The 24826-nt window shown below is 47.0% G+C and overlaps 1 protein-coding gene across 2 annotated transcripts in view; it reads left to right on the top strand.

Moving 5' to 3' along the window:
- RNF31 (ring finger protein 31) overlaps positions 1-24826 on the top strand; it is a 954370-nt gene that overhangs the window by 183793 nt on the left and 745751 nt on the right. For both annotated transcript variants that reach the window (XM_085641869.1, XM_085641861.1), the window contains exon 5: positions 19511-19666. In XM_085641869.1, the coding sequence (XP_085497995.1) occupies positions 19511-19666 (156 nt within the window). The remainder of the gene's footprint in view (positions 1-19510; positions 19667-24826) is intronic.

Genomic DNA, 24826 nt, shown 5'->3' with positions numbered 1-24826 from the left:
ACTCCCACAAGGGTTCAAAAACAGCCCGGGGTTATTCTCAGCAAGAGTAACAGAGTTACTACAAATTTATGATGACGAAGCATTGTCATATGTCGATGATATCTATCTGACAGACGATGACCTGGATAGGCACTTGTACAGGGTAAATACCATTATACTGGGCTTTGCCTCTGAGGGCTACAAATTCAGCTTGAGAAAATCTAGAATTGTCCATCTCAATGTCCTTTTCCTAGGATATGAGCTTTCAAGTGAAGGCAAATCCCTGGCAGCAAACTTTTTAGAAAGTGTGCGCTGCTCCAACAACGCTGAAAAACGATTCTAGGTTTTCTGAATTTTGGAAAAACTTACATTCTAAATTACGCAGAAAGGGTTAAACCTCTCTACGAATTAATCAAACCTGATTTGAAAAACAAAGGTTGGACACAGGAACACACAGAAATCCTGCGTTCACTACAAGCTGACATGTTAGCAACAAATCACTTACAAACACGCGTAAATACACGCAATTTAGTGATCCGAATAATTTCGGGTCAATGCGGATTCTATGTCAGGAGCGGAGGCTTCTGATTAGGCTTTATTCTTTCTCCATTTTATTACTCCAGCAGCCTTTTTCAAACCAACATCATTCACTATTGGAACTACATTTCCCATGAACACAGGGGAAAAGTGAAAACAAAAAATGTCCAACAGCACTAGCCAATCCCGTCTCAGGGCGCCTCATAACCTCCCCTGCGGGCGCTCAATCCTCCTCTTTCTTCGCTGCTCCAGCAGCATTCAGATGAGTGTTATTTTCCTCATGTTTTGATAGTTTTTGACTGTAACGTACGCTGTTAATGAACTTGTAGGCATTTACTTGTCTCGTTATGGTGATTGCTTGTTATTGGTAAAATTTGCCCGACTTCTGTGTGATTCACCGCGGGAGCGTCTCCTCGCTCCTTTCGCGTTGCCGCTGCTTCCCTCAGGCTCTGCGCGTGGTGCGGCCTCCCGCCGCTAGGGGACCGCGTGCCCGGGCTCTCTCGCTCCGTTGGGAGCTTTACCCCCCAGGCGGCCGCGAGTCGTCTGGTTCCGCTCCAGTGACATCAGCGGTATAGACGGGCTCGCGCGCCGCGGGGAAGATCTGCTTGATTGTGAGCGCTTGGGCTAAATATATATTCAAAGAGCCCCTGCCTGGAGCCTGAAAACAAACGCGCTGCTTGTATGATCTCACTGCTAATTTGGGCGAAATTGAACACGCGATGCGTGTAAGGTGTCTACTTCAAAAGGTACTGGCCCAGGCAGGCTGCACCTTTTCCCTCAGAATTTAGAGGGTGTTTGGTCCTGCTTTACATAGTGCTCCCATCACGTGTGGGTTGAGTGTTTCAGGGTACTGCCCTTTGATTTATCCCCTATTTGTTGTTTGGACTTTTATCCTTCACTTAATGATGGAGTATGATGAGTATTACGAGGAGGAGGAAGAAGTGATGTACTTACCTGTTGATGACCATTTTTGCCATGTTATGGACTCATCTATTTTTAAAGTGGTATCTCAGGTGGTTGCGCCACTGGAGAAGAGGATAGACATGATTCAGGCTCAATGTCAACCCCTCTCACAGAGGGAAGATCTCTCGGGGGTCCTCAGCCCCCTTACCTCCAGGCCAACCTGCCGCTAGTATCATTCTGCCCAAACGGATGCGTTCTGGGGCCGCGGGGGTGGACTCGCGCCTCAAGAAAGCCTTCCTGGAAACCAAGGCCCCTGTACCCCCTAGTACTCCGGAGAAGAGTCCGGCTGGACCCTCTGCGGTTACTGATGATGGGTCTACACTGGACCCGGTCGACTCCCCTCAGTCTTCTAAGGGGGAGGGGGAACAGGATCGTCCATGGCGCCCCTCGCATCCTGACCAGTCCACATCTTCAGCTCCCAGTGCAGACATGCTCAATCCCGACTAGCTTTTGCACCCTCGGTTGTCACAATGGGTTCCGGCCCCCAAGGTGGCAGCCTACATGGCGGCCAGGTTACGTAAACCCCTGGATCAAGAGGTGCAAAGCTGCCTGCGAGCGGAGGGCACGCGTCCTACCCTGGAGGGTATGGTCGCGGTTACCCCTGAAATAAATGCTAAGATGACAACCTATTTGTCAAAATTTCAAAAAGACCCCAAGAAAGGGATTGATCGCTCGTGGAGAGCGTGCCAAGATAAACTCTTGGACACAGCAGGGCCTTTGGCTAAAATTTTAGACATGGCTGAAGACGCCAAAGCCTCAGGCACTTTAATTTCCCCGGACACACTTTCCGGATGGAATCAGAGAGCGATAATATTTTTGGGGATTGCGAATGTGGCCATCTCTACGGAGCGCCGCAGTTCAATTCTCATAAAAATTTACCCCAAGTTAGGGGAGTTAGCTACTTCTGAGGCAGGTCTGGTTGCGGAGGGTAATCTCTTTGGTGATCCCTTCGTCAAGGAACTTGGTAAGTTCGTCAATACTTTTAATTCCTTAGACAAAGCCCAATCGTCAATCAAGCGCATATTTGCCCCGCGTGTTTTTGGCGCAGCCTGTCGTGGCATCCTGAAAAGTTCGGGAACTTCTACCCGACCAGGAGTTTTCCCCGTCGCCGGGGTGGCAGAGGCAGAGGAGACGGTGGTCACAACTATCAGAAAGGTGAGCATTCAACCTGCAAAGGGTGTGAGGTTGGGGGGCAGACTCTAATATTTTCTTCCCAGATGGTCTTTACTTACCTCCGACGCTTGGGTCTTGCAGACCGTAAAAGGGTTTCAAATCCGACATCCCTATCCAACCCCTCTGGCCCAGACCTATAGCCTTTACTCCGGCTCAGAGAGCGTTGATAGACAACGAGATATCGGACCTATTGAGCAAAGGTGCGATTGTTCCCTCCACCCTACACCCCCGGGGGTTTCTCAGCAATATTTTCATAGTGGAGAAACGGGATGGGAGCTACCGCCCAGTGATAAATCTCAAAGAGTTCAACGGGTGGATCACTTACCGCCATTTCAAGATGGAGGGCATCCACCTCCTACAGGATTTGCTTCAGGAAGGGAACTGGATGGTCCGTCTGGATCTGAAGGATGCGTACCTCCCAATCCCAATTTTTGTGCCTCACAGACGGTTTCTACAGTTCCAGTGGGGCTCACAGATCTTCGAGTTCACTTCCCTTCCTTTTGGACTGTCTTCCGCTCCGTGGTGTTTCACCAAGGTGATGAAGCCGGTGGTGGAGCGTCTCAGATCGGAAGGCATCCGGTTAATAATTTATTTGGACGACATACTCATCATGAGTCAATGTCCGCGAAGGCTGGTGACCCACTTACGCCAGGCGGTGTCCCTCTTGGAGTCGCTGGGGTTCGTCATCAACTGGGCCAAATCGGATCTTCTCCCTTCCCAGAGGATGCAGTTTCTGGGATTCACGATAGACTCAGTTGCGGCCACCTTGTTCCTGCCCTCCCGGAAGCTGTCCAAGATCAGACACGAACTGAGGCGCACTCTGGCGAGGCCCACAATTCTGCTACGGCACTTGGCCAGGGTAGTGGGACTTCTGTCATCATCGATTCAGGCGATATTTCCGGGCCCTCTGCACTACAGGGCCCTTCAGCGTCTCAAAACCTTCCACTTACGCAAGGGTCTCACCTACTCGCAGGCGGTAGTTCTCACAGACGAGGCGAGAACGGAGTTGGAATGGTTGTTCGAGCATATGGAGGCTTGGAACGGCAGAGCGATGTTCGGTTCCAAGCCAGATCTTGTAATAGAATCCGATGCCAGTGGCTCGGGTTGGGGCGCTCGTTGCGGCGAGGTTTCTACAGGCGGAAGATGGTCCTCGTCAGAGAAAGCCCTGCACATCAACTGTTTGGAGTTGATGGCGGGTTCGTTCGCAGTAAAGTGTTGGACGAAGGACAAGATCCAAAGTTGTGTCCTACTCAAGATTGACAATGTGGCAGCGGTGCGGTACATCAACCATCTCGGGGGGGACTCGGTCGAAGGCGTTATCCAACCTCGCCCGCGATCTCTGGGAGTATTGTCTGGCCAATCAGATTTCCCTGTCTGCAGAGCACCTTCCGGGATCGTCCAATCAGGTGGCAGATTGGTGCTCTCGCCACTGGAAGGACACCAGCCTATGGCAACTCCAACCCAGTGTTTTCAGGGAAATCCAGACCCGATGGGGTCCGTTCTCGGTGGATCTCTTCGCTTCTCGGTTGGACACACAACTGCCGAGGTACTACAGTTGGCGTCCGGATCCACACACACTGGCGGTAGATGCGTTTCTTAAGGATTGGAGCAAGGAACTGGGATATGCGTTTCCCCCTTTGCGATGATGAGATTATCCACCCAGGTGAGGAGACAACAGGCGGACCTAGTACTGATTTACCCGATAAGGAGGTCGCAAGCCTAATTTCCGGTTCTGATGGAACTTTCCTGGGATTTTCCAATCCCTCTACCCCTCGACCACGAGCAGTCTACGCCTGATGGCCTGGTGGGTTACAGGCAACGTTGCAAAGTCCCAGGCCTTTCACAGCACGCTGCCATGTTGCTTGCAAAATCCTGGGCTGACAGCACCAATAAGACATACCGTTCAGCCTGGTCTCGAGGGAGTGGTTGGTGTTTGCAACAACAGGTGGATCCGATGGGGGCGGACGTTGTCCACATCCTTAACTTCTTAGCCTCCCTGGCAAGAGATGGATTGGCTTATCGGTCAGTTAAAACTTTTCGCTCAGCAATCTTGGCGGGCCATGTTCCATTGGACAATCGCCCGGTGGGGGAGCATCCTTTAGTCTGCAAATTGTTGAGGGGTATCAGATTGTCAACTCCCCCGTAGCCCCGTTACGCAGTCTTATGGGACGTGAACAAGGTTTTACTCCTGTTTCGTTCGTGGCCTGCTAACAAATATCTTATCACGCAAACAGATGTCAGCCAAGCTAGCTATGTTACTGTGTTTGATTTCTTGTCGAAGGGTTTCGGATGCGAGAGCTCTAGACCTCTCAGGTCGGGTTTTTTACTCCGGAAGGCGTTACCTTTTACATCTCCAGACGTACAAAGGGCAATTCACGCTCCGTGTCCTACCCTGCATTTCCCGATGATCCCAAACTGTGTGTGGTTTGAGCTCTCAAAGCCTATGAGGTGGCAACGGTAGATGTACGCCCTCAGGGTGTCAAGCAATTGTTTATTGCTCTTACAAAGCCACACAGGGCGGTGTCGTCCCCTACTATTGCAAAGTGGGTTTGCTGGGTTATGCAGGAAGCTGGTATTGATATCTCCCGTTTTGGGGCACACTCTGTCAGGGGTGCAATGGCATCTAAGGCTTTTACCCTGGGAGCACGACTGGAGGATATTTTAAATGCCGCGGACTGGTCCTCGGTTTCCACCTTCAAAAGATTTTACTTTAAACCGGTGGTATCCCTGGGTTCTTTAGTAGTGGATAAGCTTTAAACTAGCCTAATCAGAAGCCTCCGCTCCTGACATAGAATGCAAAATTTCCTAGCAATCGTGCAGGAAAGTTTCAATTCTATTAAGGAGGCGGAGGCGAGGATTAGCCCACCTGGTCTTCATCCGAACCCTCCCAGAAATGTGCGTTCCTATGGTGAGTAAATCCTTTATGGAAATGTTTTTGTGACGGACTATGATAACGATAACGTTCTTGGTTCAGTAACGTGGTCTGATGAAATTATATGCAGTGTTGTATTGGGAGGTAACTTCCATGAGCTTCCTTAGTTTCTTTTTCCGTAGGTTCGGATTCTGGCAAGCAGGAATAAGTGGGAGACTACCATGAAAGTGTCGCAGGAAGAAAGAGGAGTATAGAGCGCCCGCAGGGGAGGATATGAGGCGCCCTGAGACGGGATTGGCTAGTGCTGTTGGACATTTTCGTTTTTCACTTTTCCCCTGTGTTCATGGGAAATGTAGTTCCAATAATGAATGATGTTGGTTTGAAAAAGGCTGCTGGAGTAATAAAATGGAGAAAGAATAAAGCCTAATCAGAAGCCTCCGCCTCCTTAATAGAATTGAAACGTTCCTGCACGTTAGCTAGGAAATTTTGCATTCACCTACTTAACTTTTAATGAAGGTGAAAAGTACCAATTGCATACAAATCACATTTGTATACATAAGCAGAAATGCGCTTCACTTCGACAGAAAAAATTCTGACAGCAGTTCAAACCGCTGTAGCAAAAGAAAGAGCTCTAGCTCAGGGGAAGAGCATTATTGTCGTGACTGAGGTACCAGCCTAAGAGGCAGTTACAAAAGCGAGCATTCCAAATGCAAAAGCTTTACATCCAAGATGGATACAATGGGTTAATTCTCTTGCTGCAACATATGTTGAATATGTTTTTGATATTTATTTAAAAACACAAGCATTCCTGCAATACGAACACGAATGTCCTCTGCCTATTGAGATTCTCCCTTTTGACCAGTACAAATTTATAATTTATGCTGACGGATCAGCACAACACGCTACGGCAAGTAAGCAAGCTTACAGTGCAGCGTGCGCGATCGTTAAAGGTCGTATGCGCGATAGTAAATTCCGACCAGTGGTCACTAAAACACAATCTCTAGGGGATTGTACAGCTCAGCGAGCTGAACTACAAGCATTCAAATTGGCACTTGAAAATACAGATCACGAATTCCCCACACTTATAGTGTGCGATGCATTTTACTGTGTTCGATCATACAATGAATATTTACAGAATTGGCACAATCAAGCATAAACGCTTTGGGAACAAGTAGTTCAGTTGCGAAACGGACTACAAAACACTCACATGATATACACGCTGAGTCATCAACGTGATGGCGTTCACATTGCAGGGAATTCATTGACTGACGAAGCCGTAAAAGGGGCTGTGCAAACTACTTGCGTATCTGCGATCACTCGTTCAAAAACGAAAATAGACAGTGAGATATTGTTGGCTGTCAATGCTTCAAGCAAAGGCAGCGGTGCAGCGTTACCTAAAAAATTTCCACTCGTATATAATTGATGCGAACAACGTTCCGTTTGCTTGAATCCCTGGAGTGGGGGATAGGGTAATTCCAAACAAAGAACGTAGAGCAGCTTTGATTTATGAAGCACATCTCGGAGAGGGTCTGTCACATCAGGGGATCTCTAACACCATATTAACATTAAAAGAGATGTACTGGTGGCCTGGAATGAATGCACTGATTCACATCTTCATCAATAACTGCATAGACTGAAATAGAGATCGCAGTGCAGAACGCCACCAGACACTAGGCTGCGAAGTAGCCTGCCCAGTACAGACACCATTGTTCGACAGCATTAGACTATCTATGTGCAGGCGTCCGTTTGGACAAATGCAATCCCAAAAAGACTAAATCAAGGTTCCCATGGATGTGGCCTCAGCGCTCGGCTGATACTCGAACTGTTATAAAAGATTTGCAAGTCTTTATCGACACATACGCAATTGGCACACTACACTCTGACCAGGACCCTGCGTTTAGCTCTCGGGCTTACAAAGAAGCCATGGCCAGTTTGGGCGTTGCATTGCGGTACTCCTCTCCATTCCATCCTGAGGGAAATTCGGTTGTGGAAAGGAAAAACCGGGACATAAAGTGGTCTATAACAGCTAGGTTATTAGGTTCGGGTGATGGGTGGGTCAAACATCTTTATGGGGTCCAACGCTCATTAAACAATTTGCCAAGAAGTTCTCTAGGAGGGGTCACTCCATATGAGTTCCTTTTTGGGACAAGAATGTGGGTTCCTGATCTCGAATGTAAAGGCACAGTGGTGGAAAATAAACCATTTGATATCAAAGATCGTTTGGCTGTTTTACAGGACCTAAATGAACTAAGATCAATGTGTTCCTGAAGCCGACCACCACTGGGAAAATCCAGCCGTCCCAGCAAGGCCTGCCTGGATCCCAAAGCTTGGGGATCTAGTCAGAGAGAAGATTGCAGACAAGAAGGAATTTGGGCCTTCTTACAAACAACCAACACCTGTCCTAGCAATCTACGGATCAAGAACAGTACTTCTGCCGCCCCTTGCTGGAAAAAAGGAGAAAAGATTAGTGTCCATCTACCTCATCAAACCACACTATGTGGCCGATACTAAACATTAGGCATTGTGGACTAAGTAGCAAACGCATTCCTCTAGCTACTATCCAAGAGGTTCAAACTGAACGACTCATTACCATTGAGGATCCAACAGTAAGAAATGAAGGACTAAGCAACAATGCTATGGAACTCATCCCTCTTGAAACCCAAATAACAGTTCGTCCTGATACACCTGTCTACACCAACGTAACACGTGATCAACTGGTGCCAGCGAATTCAACGAATCCTGATGCAATTTCAACAATTGACAGAACTGCTTCTGGATATTTCATTAACTTTGATACGTTTTCTGAGGATCTCATCGAATCTGAAACAAAGCCAGCCAAAAGAACTTTCAAAGAGCAAGCACAAGACTTTTTTCATCACGTGAAAAAAACATATCTGGTTTCACCATGGATTGAACTATGCATTATTTCTGGAATATTTTTCTTTCTGCTTCGGCTAGCTTTAGTAATGAGACTGAGCATGCTGATAAATGGAAGATACATTCACTTGGACACAGAAAGTAAAAATGTGAACTTACTTTTGAAACCACACAAATCATCCCATCGTGAAGCAAGAGACTTGTCAGCAGTGAACATCACAGCCGTTCCTATACAAGATGGTATAGTTTGGGACAAAACGGATTTTGATATATTCGGTCCGTCTGAACTTTTGAAAATTCTACACTTATTTAAGATATCATTAAGTGACTTTATTACCACTAGTACCTATTCTGATGATTGGGACTTTGAGACTGTTAATAACATGATGTCTGATCTAGAAAGGTCTGCTGCATTCTCTAACCATTAATACTTAGAGGGTTCAACAGACTATGAACAGCTTTTTTGTTACAACCACTATGGTCATCATTGCATAAATCTGCAACACCTAGAAATTTATTTATGTGTAACCAATAGGAACATTGTCCTACACCAGCAAGGGGTAGCTCAAAAACATTTGTTATGAAGTTTCCATATTTTTCAGGGTACAATACATCCAATCCGGAAACGTTTTACTTAAAAAATGTGAACAAAACAGGAACGAAAAATATGTTAACCAATTCAAAACAGATTTATTCTGCAGCCTTTATTGCCCAACTGTCTAGACAGAGTTTCGACTTGGAAAAACACAATTGACACAAAATCTGTCTGGGGTACAAAAGATTGGCAAGTACAGGGGATAGAAGCATTGTTTAGAGCCTGCATCATTCCACAGCAGATAATGTTTTTGAATGACACTGTCCAACAAACGTCTTGCCTTGGGTTAGCCAAGATCAAAGACATGAACACACCGTCCATACCTACACCTGCAACTAATAGCACTACACAGGGGGTGGTCGGCGTACATACTATTCTACAAAACAGATCAGATTCAGAATGGGAAAAATGGTTGCTCTGGCCCACAGACAAACATCTGTCAAGAAAGATTCATGAACAAGATACAAGGTTTAATAATCAATAGGCCAGACCCACGCTATGTTCAAAGACAGCACCCAGGGGTAGTAACAGTGTAGAAATATTATGCCTTGATTGGCTGCAGACATCTACACTAGAGGATGTGAAACAACACTTATCTTTACTTAAAGAAGACGCAGACCTTAGGGATTTCTTGCTAGGTCCAAGAAAACCGCGTCACCAAGGTTTCATAAATGCTGGCATCTATGCTGCTTATAATGAAATATGGAAGGTTACCCAAGCAGACGCTGCAGAAAGAATACGAGAAATTGATCGTATTAATTTAGAGAAATCTCTCTGTGGTCGACAGTGGGTTAATGAATCTGTCATCCAGGATATATTCATTGGGCAACATTGTATCCTCTGCTATAGACATTGTGGAACAAGATTTGGTCCTGCTGCGTCATGGCCAGTCCCAATTACGTTCTATTCTGTTATTAGGCTGGACGCTACAAAACTTGCGTGCAGGCCATGTGCCTTGGCGTTTCATCAACACGTCTTCTCTGTTTTCAGATTACAATCTCACTGATAAACAGATCGAACTGGCACAAAGGGGAGCAAAGTATACAGTGCTGGAAAAATTGCCATTTATGGTAGCAGAAAAACCAGCTACAGAATGGATCATACATGGCAAAATAATTCTGCCTGTTACAACTTTCCATTTTCAGTATTGCCTTAAACACACGCCAGTAGGCAAATTTGAAAGGTTGGGTAAAGAATACATCAGGACATCCTGGGATTTACCTTACACACACAGATGTTGGAGTGGGGGGCGTGAAGTGTTCATTAGCGGTACACACTGTGAAAATGCACTGAGCGGTTCACTCATATGTCGGGATATTCGTTTACACGGAGCCTTTAGCGGTTCCACTGCAAATGTATCCTGCCACCTGCAAGGCTCACCAGCCGCTGTGATTAATCCAACGTTTGGACAACTTTCAAATGGGAGTTACCTCATGTTGAATGATCAGAGGTGTTGTGGCATGTTGCCAGGTATCCCATATCTAGTAACGGTTACTTCCGGGGTCACTTGCTGTATGCAAGTCTTGTTCCACCAAATAGACACAGTCAGGGAGTCGCCTTTATGGCCTTCACTGAACATCTCTTCCATACGAATTGATACTTCGAGCAGAATAAAAGCCATTCTTTTACAACAAACTGTGCCTTTGACCTCTGCCAAAGAAACCTCTGATCTACAAGTCGTAAGGACTTCGGCTGAGATACAGGCTCTGTTAAGGACAAATTGACCTACACATTTCACAGAAATGTTGGGACGTATCTTAAACATGTCTCATAAGAGCGGTATTGTTTATGTATTTAAGACCATATGTTCGGGACTGTTAACACCTTTTCAAGCAGTCCTCTGAATCATTCCAAACTTCATGCCCTCGGTGTTTGGTGGTCTGCCGCTAATTCTAGCACTCGTTGCAGGAATCCTATTTTTATTCCTACCGCTACACTATGGCAAGCCAATGCACCAGCGTGACTCCCAGCACTTTGGAGAAAGCTCTCCTGGAAAGGAAGTGTCGTGAGCGCATAGTACAGCTATTGGGTTTACCTCGTCTCTGAGAACTAAATTCCACATGGTTTTTGTCATTCAGACCAATCTGGCAAGGTATCATCTTACCTGTTCCACGCTGCCTGCTTTGCGGTGAAGAATGCGTGCTAGACATCTGTCTAAAACTCCCATCAGTCATATCAACGGATATTGATACTCTGCTGAACCCGATAACGGCCCATGCTCTGTGTTGTCCCCAGAGTCTACCGATCCTGATGACGGCATTCATTGAGATCTTACAGACGCAACATGCTACTGCTGAGGTATGGGATGGATCAACAGGCACACAGGTAACATCGGCAATGAACACTGCTACTGACGATGCATCACATCTATGTGCAGTTAGTCTTCTAAACAAGGTAATCGACCTGTCACGCTCAACTGTAGACATATTTTTGTCTACTGGATTGGAGGATTTCATGTTTTCTCCAGCATCTTCAAATAACTTTTGATTTGCCTTGTAATCTATGAATTCGGCCTTCAATTTGCGACCCTGGGAGAACCTTTCTTCCAAGAACACTTTTGTGTATATTGACTTTTCCTTTTATGGCTAAAAATCTGCTTACAGTAGAACTATTCATAGAGAACAGACTTCTTTGAAAACACTTCCAGGGACACATTGTCGCCTTTCTTCGCATTTATGTACCATGATATGGAATGGCTTTGAACTTTTTTATTCTGTAATTACGAACCATTTCATCATATGTGCATATGTATGTTCATTCATTTAGCATCCACTGTAAACGTATGCTTAGAATTGAATATTGATTTGATATGTACAGCACTTTAAATATGCTTTTGCAAATGTTTTTAGTGAACATGTGATACTCAGTTTTATGTGTTTAGCATGTTTAGCATTTAGTAATATCGATGGTTCGTCAATGTAGTGGGTGTTGTTTCGATTTAGATGCCCGTACATAGGTTCCCCTTAATCATGTCCTTCTATAGGCACAATTCGCGTTTCCCCTATTTAGGCATAGAATCCCAGTCCTTATTTAGGCATTAGCCATGCTAACCAAATACAGGCATGGTCACCTACATCCGTCCATCTCACGTCTCAACGAGTTCTTAGAAACCAGACCCTTAAGCCATCGGGACTTTCCCTAGCTAGGATTATTGATTTCTCCAAGAACTCATCTATTATGCATGAACTACTTTTCCTTAGGGGTTCATTCATGACGTCTTCCTCTGCCCGACCTTAAGTCAATGCTAGCATTCCTAAGCACCTTCCAGGTATAAATATACCTCCCCTTACCATGGCAAACCACGGCTCGGCACGACTTGACTGCACGGTTCACCACGGCAAGTTCGGAAGAGACCATATCCCGGCCTGACGCACTGACCAGACGCTGTCATCCCTGCTCTCAGAGAATCCAGCTTCCAGTGTTCTGACTCTCTTCGCGGGGTGTTACAGTTTGAGACCCGGAAAGAGATTCCAACCTCTCTCATTCTAAAGGTATGGAGCTGACTATAACCTAGAGGGACTCTTGGCATACAAACTTAGTATATGCCATACTATAGAAAACAGCACCTATTCTTACCTCTTACTACACTTAGGTTGGGTACACTGGGGTAGAACTATTTAGAAGCATCAGACGAGTGTTCACTTTTTAGCCTGTGTTATTTATGTATGTATATATGAATATATGTCATAGCTAAAAGACAATGCTATTGCAGTATTATTTCTTCTTACTGCTTACGCTGTGCAGCTCATATCTCTTACACGAGAAACAAGACTGTTCAATAAATCCTTTTATTGAAACACCCGTCTATCTATTTCTGTGTAACTCTGAAGAAACTAAGCATGCACGATTGACTGAGTGAAACTGTTATCTATTGTTTCCACGATTCTGAGAGGTGTTTCTATTCTAAGGGAAACAAAGTTGTCATGTTTATGCGGTTGTCAGAAACTAATCCCTTATTGTTTATTCAAGAAGTGTCTAGTGACCTCTGAGTTAGCTGGCACACACAAAGTAATTAAGTTTAATGTACTCGATAGGAGCATACTGACCTTAGTCCTATGCAAAAACTATAGTGTATATTATTCCAATGCGCAGAGCCTATAATGGAAATAGGAACTACACTACAGTTCACTTCTCAATGGATAGTGGGGACCATGCCCCGTCGCGCATCTGTTGGACACCCCGGCCCACTCTCCGGCTGTATCCGTTGCAGCTGACAAAGATAGGCCCCAATTGCCAGGCCTATCTTCCCTGAGGCCTCTGGGCTGCCAGCAGCTGATCTTGCCCAGTCTTCTCCGTGGTCGACGGCTGCTTCGGGGAGTCACACCTATCCCAGGTCGCACCGAGCGGAGCCTGGGGCTCGCGTTGGCCTCGGATCACCTCCTCTGCCATGTAGCAACCAGGCGGTGCTCCAGGTGCCAGTCGTATCTGTTCGTGCCATGGAAAAGCCCAGCGCTAGTGGACCACCGGGCCACAGGGCTGCTACCACCGAGGACTAGGCCCTACAATCATCCATAGTCCCCTGCTGTGTCTGGATTTCGTTGCGAGGAGCTGCAGCTTCTAGAGAGCCTGCGTCAGCACTGGCCCAGTTCAGCTTTTCGCCACCATCGCGGATCAAGGGCCTTTAGTCCTCCGCAGGCCGGGCCGTGTGCGGTTAAATCCACGTGTCCAGTCCTCACCGCGGGGAGATGCTTCCCTCCCAGCTCACTCCTCACTTGCACGGCAACGTGGGGGGGGGGGGGGTCTTTCGTTGATCTCAGTCTGGCTGTGCACCACTCACAGAGGCACCACTCGGCATCGCAGTCTCTTAGGCCCCAGCATGCTGCGCCTTCCCAGTTCCGCGCCGGGCAACTGCCAGCCTGTCACGCTGTTATTTTGGAGGGGAGAGTCCTCCAAAGATGTGTCTGTAATTCTGCTGTGATCACAGATTTCTTTCCTGCTGCTCTAATCAGTCACAGTCTATTTATGAGTAGTACTATGGCGGATGCAAAATCCCGGGCCGCCGGAGCCTCACATTAGTGTGGCCATCTTGCGTGCGCCTGTCTGGAGAGGCTGGGGTCGCATAACAAAGGCGGCAGGACCTTTGAAGCTTACCTCCCTGAAATACATGCCCTGTGTGGAGGAGGTGTAAACACATCCACCCAGAGCAGGTTTGTTCCTGGCCTCTGAGATCGAAGGTTCTCACCTCAGGAGGTCAGAAACCTGTCTGTGGTGGCTGGCTGGTCAAGACCAGTCAGTCGACACACTAGCAGTCTGTAGGTTTTGAAGGGGCACCTCTGAGGTGCCTCGCTTAATAAATCTGCCACTGGCATCAGTTGGGATTTATGAAGACTAGATGTTTGGTAATAAACATCTGGGGTACAGTAAAGCCATCATAGAGATTTACATCCATGTACTCGCCATGGCTTCCCTGTGCACTTGTAATATCTAAGTTTCTGCTGAGATATCACACGGACACAGCCACTCATGCAGATATGCCCACAGATGGGGTATAGTGCACCCTGCCATAGGGCTGTAAGGCCTGCTGTTGGGGGACTTACCTATACCACATGCAGTGTTTTGTTTACATGGCACACAGTTGTGTGCCGTGTCGACTCTTCATTTTTCTCTGCACCAAGACACACAGGATGCAGTGGCAGTTTGCATGATCTTGGTGAGGGGCACCTTAGGTTGGCACAATTCATGTTACAGCCCTTAGGGCCCTTCTTTAGTTCCAAGGCCCTATGTACCAGAGGTACAACTTACTAGGGACTTACAGGGATCCTAAAGGGATGCCAATTGTGGACCAATGGTACAGTTTAGGGAAAGAACACTGGTATTGTGGACCTGGTTAGCAGGAACCCAGTACATTTTCAGTCAAAGTTTCATCCGATCCCAGGCAAAAAGTAGGGGGTAACTTTGTTAAAAGGGGCACTTTCCTACAGTGGGCATAATCCTGACCCACAGTTCCTACTTTCACCAAAAATAAAATGGTGAAACCTTCACTTTGTTTTCACTTCAGGTAGCCCACCTTAGGGGTGTGATTAGCTTGAGAAGTGAACAGTCCTTCCGACCAGCTTATTTTTCCATCTGTCCTGCTGCCAAATGGGCGACCATCTGGCTTGTTGACTCGAGATGCCGCTTAGGGTTGGACACAACACCCAGACCTCTTCGGACCCGAGGACATTAAGGGGGAATGTCATTCACAACTGTCTGCTGCAGATGAAGAGGCTTTCTCCCCTGAAGAGATCTCGGGCTCCGACCTGGAGACTGAGGACCTTCCGCCAGCCCAGCAGTCCGTGAGTATGTCACCCCTTCCTCCTCTACACCATCCTCAACCTGAGCAGCCTTCTAAAGGGTACCAGAGACAGGCTTTCAGACCACCACTGCCTTCAGGCCATTGTTGGCACCAGCAAACCACTTTAGACGCCCTGCCCATTTCTGGCTTCGCGCCAAAGAAGCATTTGAGACCCACTGCTTGTGTCTGTCTACTATGACCCTTGTTAACGAGCCGACCCTTGACATGACCATATCCACCTTGGTGCCAAATTCGAAAGTACCCTCGGAGCTGAAGAACTCTGCGTCGACTAGCACTTCTGACATCTGCGCAGTCTGGCTGATCCTGCATAAGAATAGGAGGAACTTGACTCAAGGCAGAAACATCTTGTCATCCACCCCAACATATTCTGCATCCTTGCCCGTACCTCGGACCTTGCTGCTCCACCCTCGAAACTTAAGCTGACCTCCGAGGAGGCCTTGGACATTCCAATTCCTGCAAAATAACAAGAAAACAGATAAGGCTTCCAGCTCCTTACACCATGCACAGCCATCCCCACACCCTTTTCCTCAACCTTCGCGCTCCCCTTTTGCTTCTCCAGATGACCCTCTTGACATCACACCTCAGGGGTCTCCACCGGTGGGCGTGGGGGGCGGGCTGATGACACATTTGAGACTCCTTTGTAGGGTGACTCATGGGACTCCTATGATGTAGACCCACCAGGGTGCACAGACCCTGGCCTTTACCCTGCCTGACTCTACCTACTGGATGATTCCATGTCCTATCAAGAACTCTTTGGTAGGGCCTCCTCCTTTCATAATGTAGAGCTCCACACTGAGTCAATAGAGGAGGATTTCCTCTTTGAAACCCTCTCCTCCACTCACAGCTCCACTCCGTACCGCCCCATGCTCAAGGGCATACTGCTCCCTTTTATGAATACCTAGGTATGGAAATATGGAAGAATGACGAGATGGTATGCAAATGCCACACGATTTACCACCCACGGGAAATTACCTACCTTTTAACCAGGTCCGACCCTACCTAGTGGCTTTTCTCAACACAGAGATAGATATAGCCTATCCAAATCCTGTCAGGATCCAGTCCTTTCAGGCACTGCTCCCTTTGTTACAACCAAATCAGCATCTTGCAGTCAGAACAGTCATATGCCTCTTGGGTATGATGGCCTCATGTATTGCCATAGTACTTCATACCAGGCTTCACATGCATCTGTTGCAAGAATGCTTAGTGCAACAGTTGTTTCAGGTGGAGTGGCAATGGTACAATCTAGTGCTCTTTGCAGCGGTGGAACACCAACAACTGTTGCAGGGGCAGCTTTTCCTTGACCCAGTTCCGCGGAAGATTGTTACAATGGATGCCTCCCTTACGGGTTCTGGTGCCCACTTTCAAGATCTGACTGTCCAGGGTCAGTGGAAAGTCAGATACCAAGGCCTCCACATAAACTAACTGGAACTTCTAGCTGTCCCTTAGTGTTGAAGGCTTTCCTACCTCACCTGATAGGCAAGGTTGTTCTTGTCTGTGCGGACAATACAAGGGCCATATATTACCTTCTGGAGCAGGGGGGACATGCTCTCCACAACTGTCTCAGCTGTCCGAGAGCATTTGGCTCTCTGTTACAAAATGTATTTGCTAGCGCAGTATCTTCTGGGGATGGACAACGATTTTGTCAACTTCAGCAGGATGTGGCAACAAGTCTAAGAGTGGAAACTCCACCTGCAACTCTGCCTGCACTACTTTCATAGATGGGAATTCCTACAGATAGACTTATTTTACAAAAGTAGAAAACATCAAATCTCAGCTGCCGACCTCCACAGAATACGGCAACAAGTCCAAGAGTAGGATCTCCGCCTGCAAGTTCTCCACTACTTTCAGAGATGTGGGTGGGGGAGGGGGTTTCCTGTTTGCAATAGCAGAAAAGGCCAAATGCCCAAACTTCGCCTCCAGTTTCCCACACTCCCAATCCAGCTGCAATGTACTATTGATGAACTGGTCAGTGATATTTGCCTATGCTTTTCCTCCTCTCTCTTCCGTTTGTGGTATGAATGCTTCGGCAGATGTCCGTCACACTCATCCTGGTGGCACCCTTATCGGCCCTCCAGCAATGGTTCACAAGTCTACTTGAACTCTCTCTGGTTCCACACAAGAGGATCCCCAACACTCCAGACCTTCTTGCCCAGAACCATGGCACCCAGATCCCTCAACCTTGCGATCTAGCTTCTGAGGTCATACAATTTGGATACCTTAATTTTCCATATGAATGCATGAGCATTCTCAAGTAAGCGCGCAGGCCTACCACCTGTGACTGCTATGTGGAAAAGATTTGTGTGCTATTGTCCCTCAAAAGTTATTGACCCTTTGAAACCGCAATGCAGGTCATTGTTACTTACTTCCCTTGCAAGTTTCTGGTAAGCTTTTACCTCCATATGATTGCACCAGTCCGCCATGGCTGCCTATCTTCAGAATAGACAGCACATCTCTCTTTTCAGGATACCAACCATTCAAGCTTTCAAGGAGGGTGTCTAAAGTCGTTCCTTCCCAGGTCCTACCGGCACCCTCGTGGAATATCAACATTGTACTCTCACGACTCAAGGGCCCTCTATTTGAGCCCCTCCATTCCTTCCCCCATCAGTTCCTCTCTTGGAAGATGGCCTTTCTGGTTGATATCACATAAATTAGGCATGAATTTGAGCTTCAGACATTGACCCTGGGAGAACCTTTCTTCCAAGTACATAGGGTTAGGGTTGACCTCTGCCCCAACCCCAAATTCCTTTTTAAAGTAGTGTCTCACCTCCACCTTAATCAGTCTATTGACCTTCCTGTTTTTCCCCCCACAACCTGATTCAGTTCCAGAATGGCCTCTCCATGCTTTGAATGTAAAACGTGCCATCCTGTGCTACATTGATAGAACCAGGTTATTTAGAAAGACACAAGAATGTTTTGTTGCTTTCTTCCAACCCCACATTGCCAGATAAATAGTTAAATGCATCCAGACATGCTGTGCTAAAGGTTGGAGGACTCTGCCCACTCCTCCTAGAGCGCATATTACTCAAAAGAAAGGAGCCTCTATGACCTTCCTGGGGAACATCCCTATAACTGAAGTATGCATAGCAGCTACCTGGTCCACACCACACACTTTTACTAAACATTACTCTGTGCATGTACTAGCCTACCAACAAGCTAATGTTGGTTAGGCAGTGCTCCGTACACTCTTTCAATCTCCTGAAACATACACTGGCTAGCCTCTCCCTTTTTGGGAGGACTGCTCTACAGCCTATGCACGCATTTGTATCTACAGCCACACATGCCTCGAATGGGAAATCTTACTTATCCTGTAAGCATCTGTTTGTGGCATGTAGTACTGTAGATTCACATGCGCCCACCCTCCTCCCTGGTGGCTATTGTAGTATTTTCACGATCTCTTTTTCCTCTTATCAAATCAGAGACATATGTATAGCGCACACATCATTCAGGGAGTCTCATGGTGCTTGCAGATGGCTCTGATAGAGATATTATGCATGTACATATCTCTCTCTCTCTCTCTCTCTATATATATATATATATATATATATATATATCTATATATATCTATATCAATCGATCGCTTCGCTTCAGATTCTATACTCACTCGCTGTGCGGGAAAACAATCTACAATGGAGTCGATGACCATGCACATTATCATAAAGAGGAGAAGCCACAGTACCTTGTGATTTGAAAAACATCTTTGAAGAAAAACAACTTGTATGCATCTGGGCCCAACATTAGATGTCTGATAAATAATAGGCAATGATAATTCAAATCCGGTGTCTTTTTACCTTGAGGTCCTTTCCAAAACATGTCTGCTAGAATCCATTCTCTGACTTGGTGGTATTCTGTTAGTGCATGTTTTTGCAGGGAGATCCTGCAGCTCTAACTTGGTATTCTAATCGTACATCTCCCTTCAGGTATGACGTGAGATCATGCAGCTCTGACTTGGTGTTATTCGAATAGCGCATCTTCTGCAGGCAGGGCATGATGTCTTGTATCTCTGACGTGGTGGTATTCTAATAGTGCATGTTTCTGCAGGGATGGCATGAGATCCTGCAGCTCTGACTTGGTGGTATTCTAATAATACTTGTTCCTGCAGAGAGGGCTTGAGACTCTGCTGCTCTGATTTAGTGTTATTTGAATAGTGCAACTTCCTACTGGGAGGGCATGAGATCATGCGTCTGGCTTTGTGGTATTCTAATAATGCATGTTCCCACAGGGAGGGCGTGATATCCTGCGGCTCTACGGCTACACGGAGCAGCAGCCGGATGGCATGAGCTTCTGCGACGAGGTGGAAGAGCCAGACACATATAAAGTGGCCTCAGTGACACTGGAAGTGACACTTCTGCGGTTGGAGCTCAACCTTCTCATTGCGGTAAGAAGGTGCAGGACCAACCGAGGCAAGCCTTCTATTAGCAGTATTCTAGAGAAGTGCATGGAGAGCTGTGGGGATATGTTCAGAGCATGGGGAGTCAGGGGAGGTTGGGGTCAGCATGGGAGAACACCGGGTACAGCTATTGCATGGGTAGGGACACTTTCCTTAGGGGGGTACAGGCCTGAGTTTGAAAAAGCACTTAGAGACTGCCTAGAACACTTAACTTGAAAGAAATAGCATATCATGTTCCTCTTTGTGCATGCCTGCCTGATCTGTGGGTGATACTTGCTCCCATCCTTCCTGCAGTACATAGCTGTACCGTGGCCAGCTGACTGGTACAGCTTTGACCCCCACCCCCTTTTCCCAGGAAGTGCTTGTGGCTGCTGCTTCTGGAGCCCCTGTGATCTACCTGGTCAAGGCGTTACAGAAAACAGTTCTGCTCCCAACTGGCTAGTTCACGATATCCTGAGTTTTTAAAGACATTTTGAAAACTTCAGTCTCAGTTTTTTTTTAGCGTAGTCAGTCATATGTCTGGGAGCCATACATGTCACTTCCTTTGCCTGAGCCGATTATCCTCTTCCGGCATTTGATCTTTTGGACATTCTGTTACTGTAGTCGGAGAGAAAATCGAATATGTCAAAAAAGGACAACCTAAGTAAGTCATATATTTCTTATAACGTGAAGTAAATGTCATGTGATTTATTACAAGTCACTAGTTAGAGTAAAGGAATTAACTGTTTTGACAAAACCATGGGTTGGTAAACTGAGCTGTGACTTGGGGAATTTAGCAACTCCATGAGATTATAATTCGTTATTGGGACTTTTTAATTGTTTACTCAAACATAGGGAAACCAGAGTTTAAGCAAGACTGCTGTGATACAGTGGCGTAAACTAAGCCCCCGCAGGCACTGTGGTGGGGGGGGCAATCTCCAGGGGCGCTCTCAGTAAAAGTGGTAGGTGGTGGACTGGAGAGAGGGCCCCCCCTCCATGTACTTTGCAGGGGGCCCCCTCAAGTTTTGTTACGCTACTGCTTTGATCCCTTGTCAGGAATTTGTGCTCTGTTCAGATCCATATAATCGTTCTGTTTCATGAAATCCTCTTACTCGTAACCCATAGGCAACAAACTTGACAACATGTGTACAAACTTTTTCTTTGACCGTTTACTAGTGAAGGGAAAAGGTCATGTTAGTCAAAAACAATACATTGCATTTACTTCACCGTCTTCATCTGTCCTCTCTCTCCCTGATCACCATTCGATTCTTGGAGGTAAGAGAAAACAGTATGAGTAGTCCCTCCAGCCTATCCCTAGCAGGGCAGAGGGGCCACTTTGGGTCCCTTGGTGTTAACAGTGTCTGATCAATTGATTACTGTGTAGATCTGCAGGATAGTGTGGAACATCTTCCGGCAGACCACGGTCGATGTTTCCTTCTTCTCTACTATCAGGCGGTTTCTGTAAAACAGAAGAACATCTTTAAAACAGCACTGGAGCCTCTAGCATTTCCGGATATCCGAGTGCATGCGTCCCTGGGAACAAACCATACATTGACGAGTCTGTGGTGATGCATGTTGTGGGTGTCTAGGCTCCAAACTCTGTGATTAGGGCCCTCAGCAGTAAGATCACTCCCAGAAGAGATGGTAGGTCATCTAGTCTCACTTGCAGACCTCTTTGAATGGCCATCCAGATGATGCCTTTGCTCTGGTTGGTCAGGCTTTTGTAGATGACGTTCTTCCACACATGGTCTGCTGTTGCAGAAAGGAAGGCCCCTCTCTATTAGCTGGTGTTTCTTGCGCAGATCAGTTATTCAACAGTCTTTGAAGTCCACTGATTTGGGACGACAGCCTTCAGACCAAGCTCCTTGACGAATTTCTCCACTTCTCTGTAGAACCACTGAGGGTCTTGGTTTTAGGGGACGGCGCTTACCCACTCTGCGAGATGTCGTCCATATAGAGGTAGCATTTTACTTCACCCTTCTTAGTGCTACCTGGTACTGTCACACTTCTGATGTTCCTGTTCTGTCTGATGCGTTGAGCTAGGAGTGCTAAAACACAAATGAACAGAAGAGGACAGCCCTGCATAACACAGGATAGGACAGGGACTAGACGGTTTTCCATCCGTTAACCAATGCTGTGCTAGAGATATCTCTATACATTGTGGTCACCACGTCGCAGAAGAAGTCACCCAGTCTCAGTGCCTTGAGTTTCTGGCCCATGAACTCACTGAAGACTCTGTTGAACGCCTTTTCCTGGTCTGGACTGGCCAAGGCCACTTGAACCTTTCGGCACTTGTCATACTCAACCGTATTCCAAACCAGGCGAAGACTGTCCGCCATCGGTTGAACTGGTATCCCGCATGACTGGTTAGGGTGGACTATCTTTGCTATTACCTTCTCCAAACAGTTGGCCCTTACATCTGCTAGGATTTTGTCGTCCACATTGATGAGCGAGATTGACCTCTAGTTCTTGAGGTCTTCTCTTGATCCTTTCTGCATATACAAAAGCATAATCATGCCTTCAAACAGGGATTGCAGCATATCAAGCCCTTGGACCGTCAAGTTTAAACTGCAATCTTTTTAATTCCTGCCATTGATTGGTCCTGAGACAGTGTTGAAAGATTTATCATTTACCACGCCTCTACGAAGTCGGCCTACATTGGAATGGTTTTTGAAATCTGTTTTTTTAAGACTGACTCCTTTGGGGGTGAGGTATGGATGAAACACCATTCCATTTCTGTCTGAAGTGTAATTCAAACTTTTGTGTGGGCCAGCCAGAGCTTAATTTGTAAAAAAGTAAGTGGCAGGGCCCTTCTCCGGAGGCCCCTGCTGCTTGCACCGCCGGTTGCTCCTTGCCAGCCCCGCCAATGACAGTATCAACACAAGTAATAGCCATCACACGCCTACAAGTGTGACAATTCAAACTATTCCAGGCCACCCAAAGCTATAGAAATAGCTTCGGCAGCAGGTATCAGTCATTTTTATTGAATAGTTAATTATAACTCAACTGGTGTTGTGCTCTTTTCAAATTAACGACTGCGCTACCATGTAGTGGACTCTTGTAATTGCCGGTGTTGATAATCAAGTTCCGGTGCCGAGCACTGGAAATCACAGATTAGAAGTAAGCACTGGGGCCAGCATCTGGTCTGCAACCTATGCCTCCTTCAAGACCATAAGGAATTGAACTGTTTGGCCTGTAAGGGTTTCAAAACGAACAAGACAATTCGCTGTCAGAGGGAGTGTCTCTGGATGCAGGACCAAGACCACGCCCGAAGAGCCTATTTTTCTTGGCTCCGAGTTTACTAAAGGAGCCTTCTATGAAGACAAAGGTATGACGACAAAGGCCATCTTAGTCTCTGATGTTGAGGAAGGGACACCCTCTTGTCTGCCAGAAAAACGATGATACAGAACAAAGATTACACTTGCTTACCCTACCTCGACCACCATCCAAGGATTGACCTTCAGGGGTTTGACTTCAAACAGTCTCGCTAGAGCCGCAGAGGTAACCATTACCACAGACGCCTCACTTATAGGCAGTGGAGCAAATCGCTACTACGTGACGCTTCAGGGTATCTTGAATTGGCGAACAAAGAGAGTCTCATCATGTTTCTAGAACCTACAGAAATGCATATGTCGCTCGAAGCATTTACATGCTCGCTTGAGTTGGGTTGGGTGATGATTGGAGTGACTGCGCCTCTGAGTGGGGCCGGCTTCTTCCTCTTCTTTGATGTTGTGTTCCCCTAATATGTTGAGGGTGTCGTCTGATTCCCGCTTCTTCCGATGTGTGTACCTCTATTTGTGTTGGCACTGAAGGGTCGTCTTCTACTGGAAGCTGAGGCAGGCTGTGCACGTGGTGCTTTCTTGGTTTTGTCTGACATGACTAAGGTCAGACCAGTACAAAACATGTGGGGAGCGCGTGATACACGTTCCACTCCCAGATGCACTGCATTTAATAGATACCAGATCCGACCTATTTTTTAACCATTTATCCTTATTTATATATGTGGATAGGAAATCAGGAAAAAATCTGCCAGCTAAAAGTTTTCCTGAGAGGAATTTACCTCAAGTGAGATTGCCATCGTCGACGGCGCCGTCGACGACGGCAGTGGCGTCGACGGTTATTATCGTCGACTATTACATTCTCGTCGCCGAGACCTGCAATGATAATGTCATCCGCTTCATCGCCGTCGACGCTGGTCTCGGTGAGTGTTAAACCCATCTCGTCGACGAAGGAGGTGTCATCCCTCGTCTCCGTCCCGTCGACGGTAAGAAGCAAGAAAGTTGCTCCGTCTAGGAAGACTACCTCGTCGACGTCTACTCCGTCGACGAAGATTGTGGTGCCGTCGACAGTTGCCCCGTCGACGAAGACGCCCTCGTCGACGAAGAGTGCCCCGTCGACGACGCCCTCGTCGACGAAGATTACCTCATCGTCGGCACCCTCGTCGGCGAAGATTGTCCCGTCGTCGACGACTGCCATCTCGTCGACGAAAACAGCCTCGTCATCGAAAATGGCTTCAACGTCAGGATTACCACCGTCGTCGGTTCCGTGGACGCGATTGTCACCACCTCCTCTATCTACCTGCATGGATATGCAGGTGTGGACTGCGACTCCGTCGTCTGTCGTGTCTGATCAAAGGGCAACAGCGACTACGCTTCTTCAGCGCTGAACATCGTTTTTAGAAGCTATATCGCCTCTACAATTGCCGGCGCAACTTTTACAATCGGAGGATAACGATTCCGAAGAAGATGAGAGATTTCGGACTGCAAGGAGTCCATCTGAGCTTCTCATCAATATCAAGATGATGAGGATGATGATGATGACCTAATATGGAACCACAGCCGACACCTCCTGCACCAGTGCCATCTGGTCAAATGCCATTGGAACTGCTTGATAATCTGCAGTATATGTTGCAAGATTACTATAGACGTTTCCCTCCTTCGGAAACGGCGGAATCTCTTCCGTCGACACCCAGGCCAAGAGTACAGTTGTCGTCGTTGCAGTCACCAAGACCACCTTCTCCGTTGCCATCTCGTCAATCGCAGGTTACAGACGATGAAAGGGAGGAAGGAGAGGTAGATGATCAGTCTATCATGTCGGAGTGGGATAATTATCAGGTACAAACTCCTTCTCCAAGTGCTCCGGCTCCGGTGGACTCTCCCCCGGTGGACA

The sequence above is a fragment of the Triturus cristatus genome, chromosome 1_1 (assembly GCF_964204655.1).
Source record: "Triturus cristatus chromosome 1_1, aTriCri1.1, whole genome shotgun sequence".
NCBI lineage: Eukaryota > Metazoa > Chordata > Amphibia > Caudata > Salamandridae > Triturus > Triturus cristatus.
This window is presented reverse-complemented; position numbering and strand designations above follow the sequence as displayed.